Below are 14,447 nucleotides of genomic sequence, written 5' to 3'. Positions count from 1 at the left end.
GGCTTGTGGAAGGAGAATGAAAATTCATGCTTGGAATAGCAACAAACCCATTCTAACTCACACAACATGACAAATTTTGGTTGAATACAGACTCCACAAAAACCCTCAGGTGCTCAAGGTCACGCACAAGTGAGATCCTAGCAGCAAAATAAATCAATTTGCAGTAGTAGCACCACTGCTGAAGGGATTCTTGAGGAAAATCTTTCCAAGAACAGCTCTGGAAAGCATTCCCACCTGGGCTCCAGCATGTGTGGAAGGAAGAGAAGAGGATCCCATCAGGAAACTCAATTCCAGCTGCACTGAGCAGGATCTCAGCACTGTCACACCTGGGTCACTTCGTCAGCACAATTACAGAAGTGTCACTGATTGGTTTTCTGATAGAGCCTCCAACACAAAACAGTTTTTACTTGAAGGCTACACACCTAAACTCATAGATGAGCTACAACTGACAAATTCCACCTACCAAAAAAAAGGATGCTAAAACCCAAAATGATTTTGCTAGTTTTGTAGTGAAAAAGCAGTGGCACCTTTGAAAGGAACATTATACAAAATCTGGAGTAAAAACCATCATGGAACAGCATCCATATACCTATGAACTGGCAAAAATACTTCAGATATTATTACTACTGAAAACTACGGAAATAAATCAATTCATGTTGTTGCAAACCAGGTAATTCTCAATTTTCAAGAAACAGAAAAAGGTTATTTTGAATCTGTAAGGCCTGGGAGAGCAGCAAGTGAAATGACAAGTGTTTGCATTTCTGTTCCTGCTGGTTCTCCTGTGTGCCCACTCAGGCAATCCTGGGAGTTTGATTTGGAATTTGTGGTTCTGCATCATTCCATTGTAGTTTTGCTCAATCCAGCTGCAGGGGCAATCACTGCATTTGCCTGATATCCTCTATAAATACTTCTGCCGGGCAGCTGCCCTTCCAAAATTCAAAGCTTTAGCTCCAATCTGTTTTCAGCCCTTCCCTTAGTAAGGAATGTTGCAAGGAACTGATACAAAGAAAAGGCAAACTTGGTCAGGAAGAACTTTTGATGGACTGAAAATAAACACGACTGAAGGCTTCTCATGTCTTTCTCAGTCAGAGTGAACACCACTAAAATAGCCTGAAAAAGATGTTCAAAATGCTCAAAAGCTTAAAAAACAGTTTCCCCTAAGATAACCCACAGGAGATCCTCAGCATATGGTGACTTCTACAGACATGAGGGGATGTCCACAGAGTTATTTAAATGTGAAGAACCAGTCCTTGTGTAACCCACAGCAAACTCATTTTACCTGCAGTGAGGCAGTACTTCGTAAAATTAGCCTGTTCCTTCTGAGCAGCACTCCCCTTTCCCTCCCCAGCATAACACTTTCAGCTAAAATTACCATTTTCATCTAAATTTGAATACAAAAGCTGTCTCACCAAGTCCAGACTATAATACAGCAAGGTAATAAGCACCAACAACACACTCAGGAACCCCATTTGTGAAACAATTCCAGGGGGCAGGGCTGGAGATGTTTTCCAAAGCCCTTTTTTCCAAGGGAGCATTCCCAGGCTGCACAGAGAACATCCCTCACGTCCTGGTCTGACCTGCAGGAGCTGCACCAGCAGCAGAGTGAACAATGTGTCAGATTTTGGAAGTTCTCCTTGCATCAATAACTTTGGGAGCAGTATCCCTGCCAGGGAAGCCTGTAACTGCACTTCAGCCAAAATGCATTTGTTCCCATAGAATTCCAAAGAGAAAACTCCTATTGACTGAGAAAAGCCCATTTATTATCCAAAGGGTTGTATTTATGATCTGTTTCAAAGGAGCTCCTCCCTCCTTTTCTCCTATTCTCTCTCACCTTTTTAATAACCCCCGTTCTTTTTGTATTTTGCACAGTGAGGGAGGAAATAATTATATGTTTCTCTGCTGACAGTGGGTACTGCTCCTCTTCCAAATGGAAACAGCAACTAATTCCCTTGCTAATATTTCCTTGTGCTAGGTGTCATTCTCCTCCCTGCCAGTCTGTTCTCAAGGAAAAGTTAGGAAATGAAAAGGATGATGTTGTTCCTTTCGATACTTATTTACAAACCGAACTTAAAATTAAGTCGGGGTGGGTTTTTTTTGTTTTTTTTGAGAAAGAACATTCTAGAGCCCTGAAATGAGACATTGAAGAGTGCTGTGGGGGAGAAAAAACATGTCCACACAAATGGCATTACTAGTGAACTCCTTTACTTCAGTCACACACAGAGCTTTCTACACTGACAGGTCTCGGATATCCATGCGATCGATCGGGTTTTATTGGCATCAACACTTAGGGGGTCAGTGGCAGCCACATGCAGGAGCATCCAAAAAAGCAGCACTTGAGAATCACGTGGGACAGTTCACACAAAGTCTACCACAGGCAAGAATCAAATCCACTGGGCTCAGTTTGTTCAGCTTTCTCTGCTCGAGCGGCGCATCGCAGGCTGTGATGTGCCTGCTCTGCCAGGGACAGGTGAGATCACAGTGTCCACAGGGGCTTCTTCAGCTCTAGAAATGCCCACCAAGCTTTGCCATTTGCATTATCCAGAGCTGCACACATTCTGCTCCTGGCTCATTGATCAAGTCAGTCTTTGGACTGTAAAAAAATTACAAATAATGGATTTGCGGTTTTCTGCTTTACAACTCACTAGAACAAGAAACAATTGTTGACATGTACACAACTTTATTTTAAGGACACAGCAATCACAATGACAGAAACAGAACCATTACTTTAATACTGTAAGCTTTCCTCTGGGAACTGACTTGCACACAGTTAGATCCAAAAGCGTTTTGAAACAGTGTCTTGGGGGAAAACACAGCAAACCTTAAATATATTAACTTCAAACTTTATGTGCTTATCTCCTCCTTCTGGTAGCTGGTGGCAGTTAAAGCTTTTCGAAGTCATGGCCACTGGAATTCATTGCCTCGGGGTGCATTACCCTTCCCATGAACAACACGGTACCTGTGGAGAAAGGGGAAGGAGGGAAAGGTGTCAGAAGCAGAGGAAGCTGAGGATTTCAGATGATGAATACCAACAATAAGCTCTAGAGCAGTGCTGTGTGATTGTTATAGGAACAAATGCCTCAGAACTTGGTACAGGAAATGGCTCAGGAGCCCTGTGTGAAGACAGCAACCAAACCTGAGCACCTGGGCTTGTCTGGAGAGGAAGGGCAACCAACAGGATTCTTTCAAAAGGTTTCCAAACCCAGATTTCTGCATTAGTAACAGGCTTTGAGGCTTTAGCTACAGTTGTTGGCAGCTCCTCTTTCTACATGTAACAAGGGTTCTGCAATTTTAAGAACTGCCCCAAAGCAATCAAGTTCCACTCTGTCCTGATTTGAGCATTTCTTTTTGGGGAGATTTCTGGATGTTGAGTAGCAATAAAGGCCAGATACCCTTCTCCAGATATATTTCCTGTCTAATGTGCCTACAACAGTAAGAATATTTAACTTTATTATGGTTAAAAATCCCCTAAGAGTTGGTATCCTGCCTTGCTGGCCTGCTTTCAGCTGGGATGGAGTTTGTGGGAATGAAGTCCCACAAGTGACTCTCCCTAAGCAGATCCATAAAAACCCTGTGGGTGCACAGCAGTGTTTTATCACCCAGTCACATCCACATCATTACAGCAAATTACAAATACCAGACTCAGGAATTACTTAATCCTTGCCCCTTTTGCTGGTGAGTGCTGCTCTCATCCCTCACCTGCCACTGAGCACTTGGAGAGCACAACAGAATTATTCCCAGCTGCAATGTCCCTCCATTATGCAAATCATTTGGTACTGGGAACACATTTCACTGGGCTGACTGCAGCCAAGCTCTCAGGGAGTGCAATGATTATGGATACCCAGGGCAGTAACACTCTGTTCTCACAAGAGAAATGGTGAATTTTTCTTTTCTGTGAGTGTTTTTCAGGGTTATGTCAGATGTTGGGTGTTTTATCTGGAGAAAGATTCAGGCCCATGGAAAAGGTGAGTCTTTCAATATTGGGTGTTTTAAACAAACTTAAAAAAGGGAAATTCACAATACAAGCCCAGTCCATTGGTCAAAACTTGCAATTTTCCTTTGACTGCTGGAGGACGTGCTGTGAAAAACTCAGAGAAGTCTGCAATATTCTCACCTGTTCTTCTGTTTCTGACCAAAAAGAAGAAGGGATGGTCCACTATGACCTGGGGGTAGAGCACTGCCATTCTGCTGATGGCAATCATTCCTAGAGGAAACAGAACACAGGCAACTTGTCAAACAGCTCTGCCCCTTCTCCTGCTCTTCACCTTCGTGCAGCCCCTGAAGTCCCACACTCAACACCAAAAAAGCAGGAAAATATCCACTGCAAAGGAAAGGGACCTGCAGAGTAATTGCCTATTCTGGCTTTAAGAATGATTAACAATGCAGAGTGCTGCAATTTCCCAGGCTGAGGGAGCAGCATATAAATTTTAAGATGCAGAAGCTTCAGAGGAGTTTGAGTCCTGCTCACTCAGAGGGAAGTGCACTGCATTAACCAGCTCTGCTGACCTGTTCCACACAGTGCAGAGGGAAAGGGAGCCCTTAATAACCAGGGAATGTGCAAAAATTAAATGGGCTGATCCTGCAGCTTTTGGCTGGTGTTTTTAAATATTGCAGAGCTGGAGGTAAAATTAACTGTGAATCAGGCAGAATTTGGCCCTTTGTTACATTTACTTGGAGGTGCATGGATTTCTCCAGGATGTGATTTCTAATTCCTAGTGTTTCATTTACTTCTAAATTTTCACTCCACTGTTCATAACGACTGGAGCATGTCCACAGAGACAGCTGGGCACAATTCAACCCAGACCTGGCAAGCAATTCTTACTTTTCTCAAAATCTGGAGAAGTAAAGGCAATTAGAAATCACCTAATGATACATATGGGCAACAAATGTAACTTATTTTCACGTGACAATCTGTAAACCAAGCACCGGCCCCTAGCACTGACAGGGGACAGCTCTGGTGGTGCATTCAGCACGTCCCACCTTGTTTTTCTGGACATGAGTTTATTAAAATGCAGCTGCCACAACCACCCTCATCTCTGCCTAACTCTGCTGGATCAAATGCCTCTGACCATCTCAACTAGCAGGTGAAAAATGATGAATGCTGAAGTTCCACGAAGGAAACATAAACTGCAGTCTGTACTCTCCTGACAATCAGAAAATAGAGACGAGGTTTTTCACAGGACGCTCAAAACTCTTGGTAAAACACGTTACAAAAATGCCAACACTTCTGATTTTCAAAATTCTCTTCTGCAAGCAGCACACTTGCTATGCTGTGTCTCCATGCTGCTATTCAGCTTTCCTGGCTGTACAGCAAATCAGTTGTAAAAAATTAATTAGCACAGAATACCCAGACATTTGATTTAATTCTGCTTTTCAGTCAGGTACCTGAGGCAGCAGCAGCTTCTGATCCTTCCTCATTAACTTCTAGAAATGCCTTGTGCAATGCCTTTGCAAGGTAAAGTTCCTTGTTATCTGCAGAGAAAAGGGGAACATCTTTCAAGTGGCTCAGCATTTAAAGAACCCACCCCAAACACTGCCAAAACCCCAACACCATTATCCACCTTCTGCAGCAGGCAGGGAAGAAGAACTTTCTTGCATTAAAACACCTTCTGCCAATACCTACTAACACCACTGTTTACCTCACTCAGATTTGTAGTGCTCTCCTACACCATGGATATTAAAACAGCTCAGGACTGCCCAGAGCCAAGTACAGTATATAGAGAGAGAGGGTAAAAACAGCCCTTGGACATAAAATTTTAAATACAATTAGTGGGAAAAAAAGATTATGACATTGTAGGCATTAAAAAAATCATTTCTGCACTAGGTACAACACAGGCTTCCTCCAGGAAAATGAGGTCTTTTCTTTCTTCTTCTATTATATTTACAAGAACTGCAAGAACCATCACAAGTTTTTTTCAATCTTGTTTCAGTTCCATCCTTCTCTGTCAATATTTTAATTTGAGTCCCAGCCTGCTGAAGCCAGTGAATGTCTCAGAGGTTGTTGTGGGATGCTGAAGGATCAGCTCTATTGGAATACTCAGTAGCTGTAATAGCAAAGCAAGCCAAAGGCAGGAGGAGCAGCAGCTGGGGAAGCCTTTCCCCAGCAGAGCTCATTTGCTGCTCTGTACACTCAGCACTGAATTAAACCTCCCAGTTCAGCTGCTGCACTGCAATCACACCAACAAAAGCCCCAAATCATCCCCTCAGGGACTGTGTGCAGTAAAACACAGACCAGGCTGCTAAAACTGGTACCAGGTCTAGACTTCAGTCCCAAGCCTTCAGCAAGGCTGCCCTGAGAGCTGGGACTGAGTTTCCACCCTGTTCCTTTAGAACGTGGCACATGCAGCACCCACCTGTCTTTAACAATAAGCAAAAGTCTTAAATCCAAACACATTTTTATGTTCAATAAAACATAACAAGTGGGGAAACACCCACTTAGCCTAATCATGTATTTTAATCACTTCTTTCTTACTGCAGCACTGAAGCCTGATCCTGTGCCCTGTAATAGCACCCACTTAGCCTAATCATGTATTTTAATCACTTCTTTCTTACTGAAGCCTGGTCCTGTGCCCTGTAATATTCACAAAAATATTCCACATTTTTGCTCCCAGTGCTTCATTTTGCATCATTTGGTGGTGCTTATGGAAGTGCAAGGAGTATTCCTGATGAGAAATAGCACCTCAGAAGATTGGTCTCCACCTGATGGGCTCAGAGTCCCTAATTCTGAGAGCACAAACACTGCCACCATTTGCCATCAGGTATAAAAGGTTGCTACTTGTGAAAGATTTCAGGATCTGAGTATTAAAACCAACATTTTAAGTTGACAGGAACACAAGAAGTGCCACTGATCCAGTACACCCAGTTAGCCCAGCCCACTGCACCAGCTATGGAACTGCTGCTCCACAAGAAGGTACAAAAAGCCCTGAAAATGAAAACTGCAGCACACTTACACAAGAAAAATATCCTCTCAGCACCATGTGCCTTATACCCTAACCCAAGTTTCTACACACAGAGTGCCTTTATTCAGTGCAGTATAGAGAGTTCTGATTGCTCTGGAGCAATTTCATTTTTTCAGTCCTGCCAATCTCAAGGAACATCCAGCAAAGATCCCTGTGGTTAAGTTTTCCATGAGAGAAGCACTTTCTATTTGTTTTCCATTTGTTGCCTTTCACTTCACTGGATATCTTTGTCCTTGGATGATGAAAAGAGCAATTCCACATCCCAAATTACCTTCTCTAGATTCTTCTCTTTATATTGCTACTATCACATCCTTCTCATTCCTCTCTCCCTGCAGTGAATGAATCTATTTTCCTGTGAAAAGCATAGTGTTGTCCCTGACAGTTCAGGCAGCCTTTCCCTTGCTCCATCCCTGTCAGCAGTGCTCCATCTCCTCAGGATTATCCACCTTCCCTCATGGGTTTCACAGGGGACAAGGTGGGGCTCTCCTGAGCATCTCCCATCACTTCATTTCTCTCCAGGAGCTTCTCTGAAAGTGGATTTCCGTAAGAAAACGTGGATTTCCTGGCTTGGTTGTGAACATCTCAGGGAAGCCCCCTGGGGATTTGGTGCCAAAGTTTCAGCTTTGTGCAGGAAGGCTGACCCTTGGGGAGTGGGAGGGAGCTGGAGCTGCCCCCTAATGAGCATGACTCTGCTGGCACCACACTTCATTTGTCACTATCTCCATATGTCTGCACACTCCCACTCAGCTGCCAACTGGCTGCTCTGCAAATCTCATTTTTAAAAAATACCATGTGGGTTTATTGGCTCCTCTTGCTTAGGCTGTCCCAGAAAAATTATATGGATGTCAGTCAAGACTTCCAAGAGTTATTTACTGGACTGATGCTCTTCTAACTACTTCATATTGTGAAGGAAGTCACTGAGATCCCTTCATTGCTCACCCAGGTCACCTTGCATTAAAAGCAGCTGCTTTTAAGGCTCTATAAAACAGCCAGAAATATTATAACCATTTGAAGGAGAAGGGGAGTTTTAGCACTGAAATTAGTTCAATGCTAAGTCCTCAGTGGTGTTAAAACACTCAAGCAGCAAATTTAGGTGATGTGATAAAGTCACAATGGTAACACCTCAAACAGCAGAGGTTGTTTCAAGATTATTTTGGACACCTGATGGAATCAGATGCAAGTAAATACTGTCAAAGTCTCTTCTGAAAGTGAGAGTCAGAATGCAGGGGAGCTGACAGCCCAACAGGAATGTCCTCCTACTCACCTGTGGCAATTGTCAAAGAACCTAATTTCTGCCAGGGAGTAACATTTGCAAAGTGAACCTGCATTAACACTTTGCCTTTGGCTGCTCAGAGCCCAGACATTCCAGAGGGTAAAGCTGCTCCTCCTGGGTCCATTTTTGCAGATTGAGGGAAAACAGCAACAAATTCTGAATATTGAAAAATAATCCTGCAATGTGGTTTATATCCACTAAAGCCACAGAGAATTTTGCTGAGCTCACCAATCTGCCTGCAGCTGATGACAGGATTTGGGTTGCTGCTGAAATTGCAGGAGACTTTTCCTGGCAGCAATGCCAGAGCAACAGGACAGCAGGAGGAGAGGATTTGTAAATGCAACGAAATTTCTCAATAATCTCTTTAGAATTAATTTGATTTGTAGCTTCCTAAATTAAGTGTCCAGTTAAAGATTTTGTTGAAATATCTACATTTAAGGCCTCATGAAGTGCCAGATTTTCCAAAGGGGTGCCCCTGAGATACACACAAACATCCAACTTTCATTTCCTGATGTCCCATTCAGGTGTCTGTAAAAGTCAGCTTTAAACAATTTGTCATCATGACTTATTTTCCCTTCCTCCATCCATATTTTAAATTATGAAAATTAGAAAGAAGGAAAGTATTCTGTATTTTAATTACTTAAAACTTCATTTAGACAGCATCAACTGCAGGGTTTTCATTAAAGACATTACTTTAAAACCATTTTTTCATTCTTAATTTACAAAAAAACCTTTTCATACCCAGGTGGAGCAACCTATTTTCAGTGAAAAGCAGAAAAGCTACAGTAACACTCATGAATTTTCTCTACACACTGCTCTATACTTAAATAACAAGTAAATCTTTAAATGGCAGAGGAGTTAATTCAGTCAGGCAGAACGTGGTGTTTTGATTTTGCACGGTACCATTGTCAGAAATACAAAACTTTAAATAAATCATTAGTCACGTGGATTAAGACACAAGCACGTGATTCTTTCTGCCAACCTCTTGATAATAGATGTCCCTGATATATAAAGTGAATTTTACATGGAACTAAATAAAAGCCAGGTGCTGCCTTTGTGGCTCCCTGTGCATTTTCCATTCTCCTTCGAGCTTTTTCTCAAGTAAATAATTTCCTATAAATAGACCAGAATTTAGAGGGAAGCTGACTTTTCTTTGAGCTGGCAGAGAAATTGAAGGTGTTTTTCTTCAGAAAAATGCTATTTCTTTGAAAAAGGGGTTTTTCATTTATTTCAACTCTTTTCTTATTAGCTAAAGCCAGTTTTTCCTCAGTTTCACTGGAAAAGCGAAGGTGGCAAACCAGTGGAATAAGCTACATGATAGACTATAAAGAATATTTCAAACTTAGCAGAAGTGAAAGGCCATGAACATCACAAACATTCCCCTGTGAATGAGGGAGGAAGGTTTGCATTATGAGCAGTGCTTTGGCTAAGGCACACAGGTGTGACTGTCCCAGGCTCAGACTGTGGAGAACAGGGATTTGCCACCTTTCCAAGGAGCTGCTGGATGGCTGGGGAGTAACACATGGAGCCAAAAACCCCAAAAATCACACAGGTGCCACTTCAGTACAGAGCAGCTGTGGCTGTCCCTGCATCCCAGGCAGTGTCCCAGGCCAGGCTGGACAGGGCTTGGAGCAGCCTGGGACAGTGGGAGGTGTCCCTGCCATGGCAGGGGGGGAATGAGATGTTCTTTAAGGTCTCTTCCAACCCAAACCATGCTGTGACTCCATGAACAGCTTTAGGAGGTATTAAAAGCATAAATGTCTCATTTCCACGTGGATTTTTGAAGGTATTGGGTACTTCAACCTCTGTCAAATGCAGGTGGCATTTGTGACTAAATAGTTTTTCTCTCCAAACTCTTCCTTCCCGTGCTGCTTGCAGGTATCTGGGGAGAGGAATTAATTGTGCAACAGCTCAATGCTCCTCATGCTGGGCACAAAGAGCACTGGAGACACAGAGTGACCCCCCTGGGGTGTGAATCCCACCTGCCCCCAGGCACTGCAGCCATGCAGTGCTCCAGTCTGCATCTGCCCCTTGCAGGGATTGCACTTTGTCTCCAGCTCTGATGAGACCCAGTTGTGAAACACTCAGAGTGAACTTTCCCAGGTGAAAAATGTATTTCCTCATCTACCTTGACAGACAAGACAAGAAGTTCTTACCAGACATGGCAGTGAGGTCAGCACTGCTGCTGAACAGCTCTGTAATTCCCAGACCTCTCCAGACATCCTTCAGATCAATTTCCTGTTCTACTGTGAACCTGGAGAATGGAAGAGAACATTACAAAAAGCCAGATGTAAGCACTACTTACTGTTATTAGAAGATTAAATTTTCTAGGTGAAAACACCAAGATAAATAATGCAAAGTAGGAGATCCAGTGCTAGTGACACCTTCCAAAAAATGCTTATAAACAAATGAGTTTACTCACAGCTGGATTTTTCCTAATACAGAAGCAATCAAAAATATGCTAATGGTATGTGCAGCCCCCTGCCCATAAAACTGCAGAGCAAAATTATGCAGCAGCTAATGGAAATGCTTACTTTTTACACAAGAGGTTTTCTCTAAAACCTGAATTTAATTGTGCAGATACCAGAACAGAATATCAAATGAGGCAAAGGACAGCAGAACTTCCCAGAGAGCTGCTGGCAAAGGAGGAGTAAGATACATGCTCCATTTTCACTTTGAATATGAATATAAAGCATTGCTGATTCAGCTTCTAATTAGTGTGGTGGCACAACTGTAATTGGGTTTTGATTGTGAGTAAAGAGCAGGGAAAACAAATAGTTGTTAGTGTAAATGCACTGAGGGTAACCTGGCAAAAGCCCTGCTCTAGGCTGGGTTAGTGTGCTGGAAGGACAAACTGAGATCTGTCCTGAGGGCAACATTTTGGGCAGCCTGGGACAGTGGAAAACAAGCAAAAGCTTGTTCCATTTACAAGCTGATTTTCAAACACTGTAAAAGTGTCAGTAGAACAAAGAAAAAAGACCTTTATGCATGGCCAGACTGAGACTGGACAGCTGGAGAAACACAGAAACATGGCAGAAAAACATTAGTAATGGCAGCCCCAAGCAGAAAATACCAGATGAGTACAGGCTGACACAGGAGAGTGACTAAAATTCTTGTGAGGAGTGAGCTCTGGGTGCCCTGGAGACTGAGCAATGAATTATTTGTGATTTACAATGTGCTGGCTGGAGCTGCCCAGCACAAAGCATGGTCTGTAGGAGGATGCTCTGGTTTGTTCTGGTTTCTGCAGCCACTGAGTCAGACCCAGCCACAGCTCAGTCCTTGGTGATGGGGCACAGAAGTGCTAGAACCAAATGAATGTGCTTCTGGGCAATCTCCTTCTTTGGGACATGGAAGAACAACATGTTCTTTTCTAGGGAAAGTCTGGCCCAGAGCTGTGGGCAGGGCACAGCTGATGGAGAGATGAGATGTCCAACACCTTGGCATGCACCAGCCTTGGCAGCCTGAAAAAGAATCATCTGGACATCAAACAGAACTGGATAACAGTCAAATAGATCTTCCTCACTTACACAAACCTGAAAAATATCCAGTACATAATCTACTTTCATAATGAACTTAGAAATGCCACTAGAAGCCAAAAATCTGGGGTGGAATGGATATCATCCAGAATTATCATTACCCAGAGAATAATTTTAGGACTTAAAATAGGATCTGGAGATAGCTCAGCACTGCTAAATCACTGGTGGCATCAGCAGTGTTCATTCACTCTGCCCAGACCAACTCCAGGGCATGCATGGAATAAAAACACAGGGACTGATTCTTGTGGTTTTATTGCCTTGCAAGTTCTCAAAAGAATCAGAAGAGACCAACAAAACTTCAAGTACTGAAGAAGCTTCTCATGGTGTTCTGGCAGATTCTGCATCAGTTACTGTGGTAACAAGTCTACAAGTTGCTGCTCATTCAATCAAATTTCCCTGACCTTTAGGCTCCAAAACTAAACACTTTTACTCTCACAACACTCTTGTAAAACATGTCCACAACAACTTTAGAGGCTGTGGTAAAAATCTTAAAAAAGATGAGTTGAGACTTGATTCCCAGTGCTAGAGGGAGTACAGTCCAGTCCAGAGGTCCTGTCTGTGCACATTAAAGAATTCCACAGAAAATAAACTCATAAATATTTCCTTCTATATTTACATTAAAAAGTTTTGAAAACCACTTCCAACTGTACCTACTTTACAGAGAATACAAATGATTGTTAAAATACATGTTATGAGAGTTTCAGTGCTGTCTGTTTCCCTTTGTGGTTTTTATTTCACCCCAATATTAAATGCATCAGGGTTTCAACTCTATTTAGGTAGGAACCAAAATTATAAGGACCAAATTTATAAGGAATATCAGGATAAGAAAGCAGCCAGTGAAGTCTGCATGGAAAGCGAACTCTGAGGTAAAAAATAAGAACAGTAACTGCAAAAAAGCATCTTTTTCCAAGTACAGAGTATCAGAGAAAGACAGAAATGGAAATCAGGTGGGTTTAAGTCTCTGGACCATCAGACAGCAAAGACCCATCTGCTCAGAGATGCAACTGACCCAGAAAGCAGCTGTGGCACAGGATGCTCCTGCTCGCTGAGCAAGAGGAAGCCTTGGGAGAGGTTCAGGGAAAAGACAAACCTGGAAAGGCTCACTGAGCATGGATCTGAGGAAAGGGAAAGCAAACAGATGGGTTGTAATGCAAGAAACGCCTGGGGGAAGGACAGCAGAGCCACTGGAGGTGGAGGCTCCATCCCTGCCTGGAAGCTGTGGAAAAGCAAATCCTGAGCAGCTGGGTGAGTGAGGGGCTGCCCAGCATCTACAGAGGTGAGCTCCTGCTTTTTGTGACCAACAAAACAGACCAAAACCACCACATCAGCTGTACAAATATCAAATGATCCCTTCAGGAAAACAAACCTCATTACTTCCCTTCCTGGAGTTTTGTCTTGTGGTAAAACCCCACTCCAAAGAGATCTCCCCTCTTCCCTCACATGCTCTGAAAAGCAGGGAGAGTTACAGATCAATTATTAATGAGATTTCCAATGTTTCAGCTGACACCAGGACCAGCCTTTTCTCAAAAGAAACAAGGCATCTTCCACAGGCTGAAATTTAATTTCAGGCTCTGCAGTTCGACATAAACATGCAGCAGGAGTTACCCCTCAGTCAGATTTGGATTTCTGTGCACTCCTCACAGACAGTGAGGATGATATTCGAAATCAAAGCTGACAACCCAGAGCACAGAACTGACACTCCAGCTCATTCCCCAGACTCTGGCAATGCTGAGCTCCACCATACTACCCCTGACACTTGTTTATTTGCACTGTTTGTTGCATATCATGAACCAGATGGTCATTTTTTACTTCCCCCACCATCTTTTAGGTACTCCTGTTGCTAAAAATACTCTGAAAAACTGATTTAAATACTTCAGTATCAAAAATCATGGAACAGCAGCAACTGAGAGCTTTAAAAACCACAAAGGAAATCTGAGAAACAGACACTGAAGAGAAGATTAAGTAGAGAAACCAGCAAGTCTCTGGAGATTTCAGCAGAGAATCAGGACATTTTTATGAAATTTAAAACTTGCACAAGCATTAGAATAAAATGATGCATTTATGTCACTGACATTCTGTAGTTAAGCATTAACATTCCACATCAGGCCATCTTTCTTCTATTTTACAGCCTTTTAAGAAAGAGAAAAAGATGCGTTCATCCTCTACAGTGTCATGCAACCCTTAAAACACTGAATTTTCTGTGATTTTTAGGTGCTCAAGAGCCAAGGAGGATGAAGGTACAGGGTCTACTCATCCAGGAGAAGGGAACTGCAGCCTGCAGTGATTCATCCAAATGCTATCATTTCAAAAATTCCTGAGGGTTCTGAGTGAGCCAAAGCAAGACAACTCCAGGTTTTCAGATTAGTTCTAAGGGATGAAATCCTGCAGGACAGGCAGAGGAATGGCGGCAGTGCCTGACACCAATATTCCTGCTGGTGATGGCTTGTGCAGGCTGCCCTGGATCAGAGGCTGGCCAGAGCTCCAGAATAAAGCAGGGATTGATTCAAAGGATCTCCTGCATGGATCCACCTTGGGCAGCACAAGAGCCCAGCCAGGGCTGCAGCCAAGATGAACCCAAATGGTCCCAAAATGCACGAGCGCTCCCGGGGTCTCTCCCTGGGATCAGCTCTGCTCCATGTGCACATTGCAGTTCAGTGACCAATTCCAGCTCAGCCCCTGCAC

General features: G+C 43.1%; 1 protein-coding gene across 4 annotated transcripts in view; it reads right to left on the bottom strand.

Moving 5' to 3' along the window:
- Positions 1-2,185: 2,185 nt before the first annotated feature.
- SERPINI1 (serpin family I member 1) overlaps positions 2,186-14,447 on the bottom strand; it is a 44,391-nt gene continuing 32,129 nt past the window's right edge. For 3 of the 4 annotated variants that reach the window (XM_041406055.1, XM_041406054.1, XM_041406053.1), the window contains 4 exons: positions 10,386-10,483; positions 5,383-5,469; positions 4,112-4,201; positions 2,186-2,956 (listed from right to left, as the gene is read on the bottom strand). In XM_041406055.1, coding sequence (XP_041261989.1) covers positions 2,880-2,956; positions 4,112-4,201; positions 5,383-5,469; positions 10,386-10,483 — 352 coding nt within the window. In that variant the 3' untranslated portion in view covers positions 2,186-2,879. The remainder of the gene's footprint in view (positions 2,957-4,111; positions 4,202-5,382; positions 5,470-10,385; positions 10,484-14,447) is intronic. The other variant, XM_041406052.1, reaches the window with a different exon arrangement.

This window comes from Onychostruthus taczanowskii, unplaced genomic scaffold (assembly GCF_017590055.1).
Source record: "Onychostruthus taczanowskii isolate IOZ18803 unplaced genomic scaffold, ASM1759005v1 scaffold24, whole genome shotgun sequence".
NCBI lineage: Eukaryota > Metazoa > Chordata > Aves > Passeriformes > Passeridae > Onychostruthus > Onychostruthus taczanowskii.
Note: the sequence above shows the minus strand (reverse complement) of the source record. Positions and strands in the feature narration are given on the sequence as shown.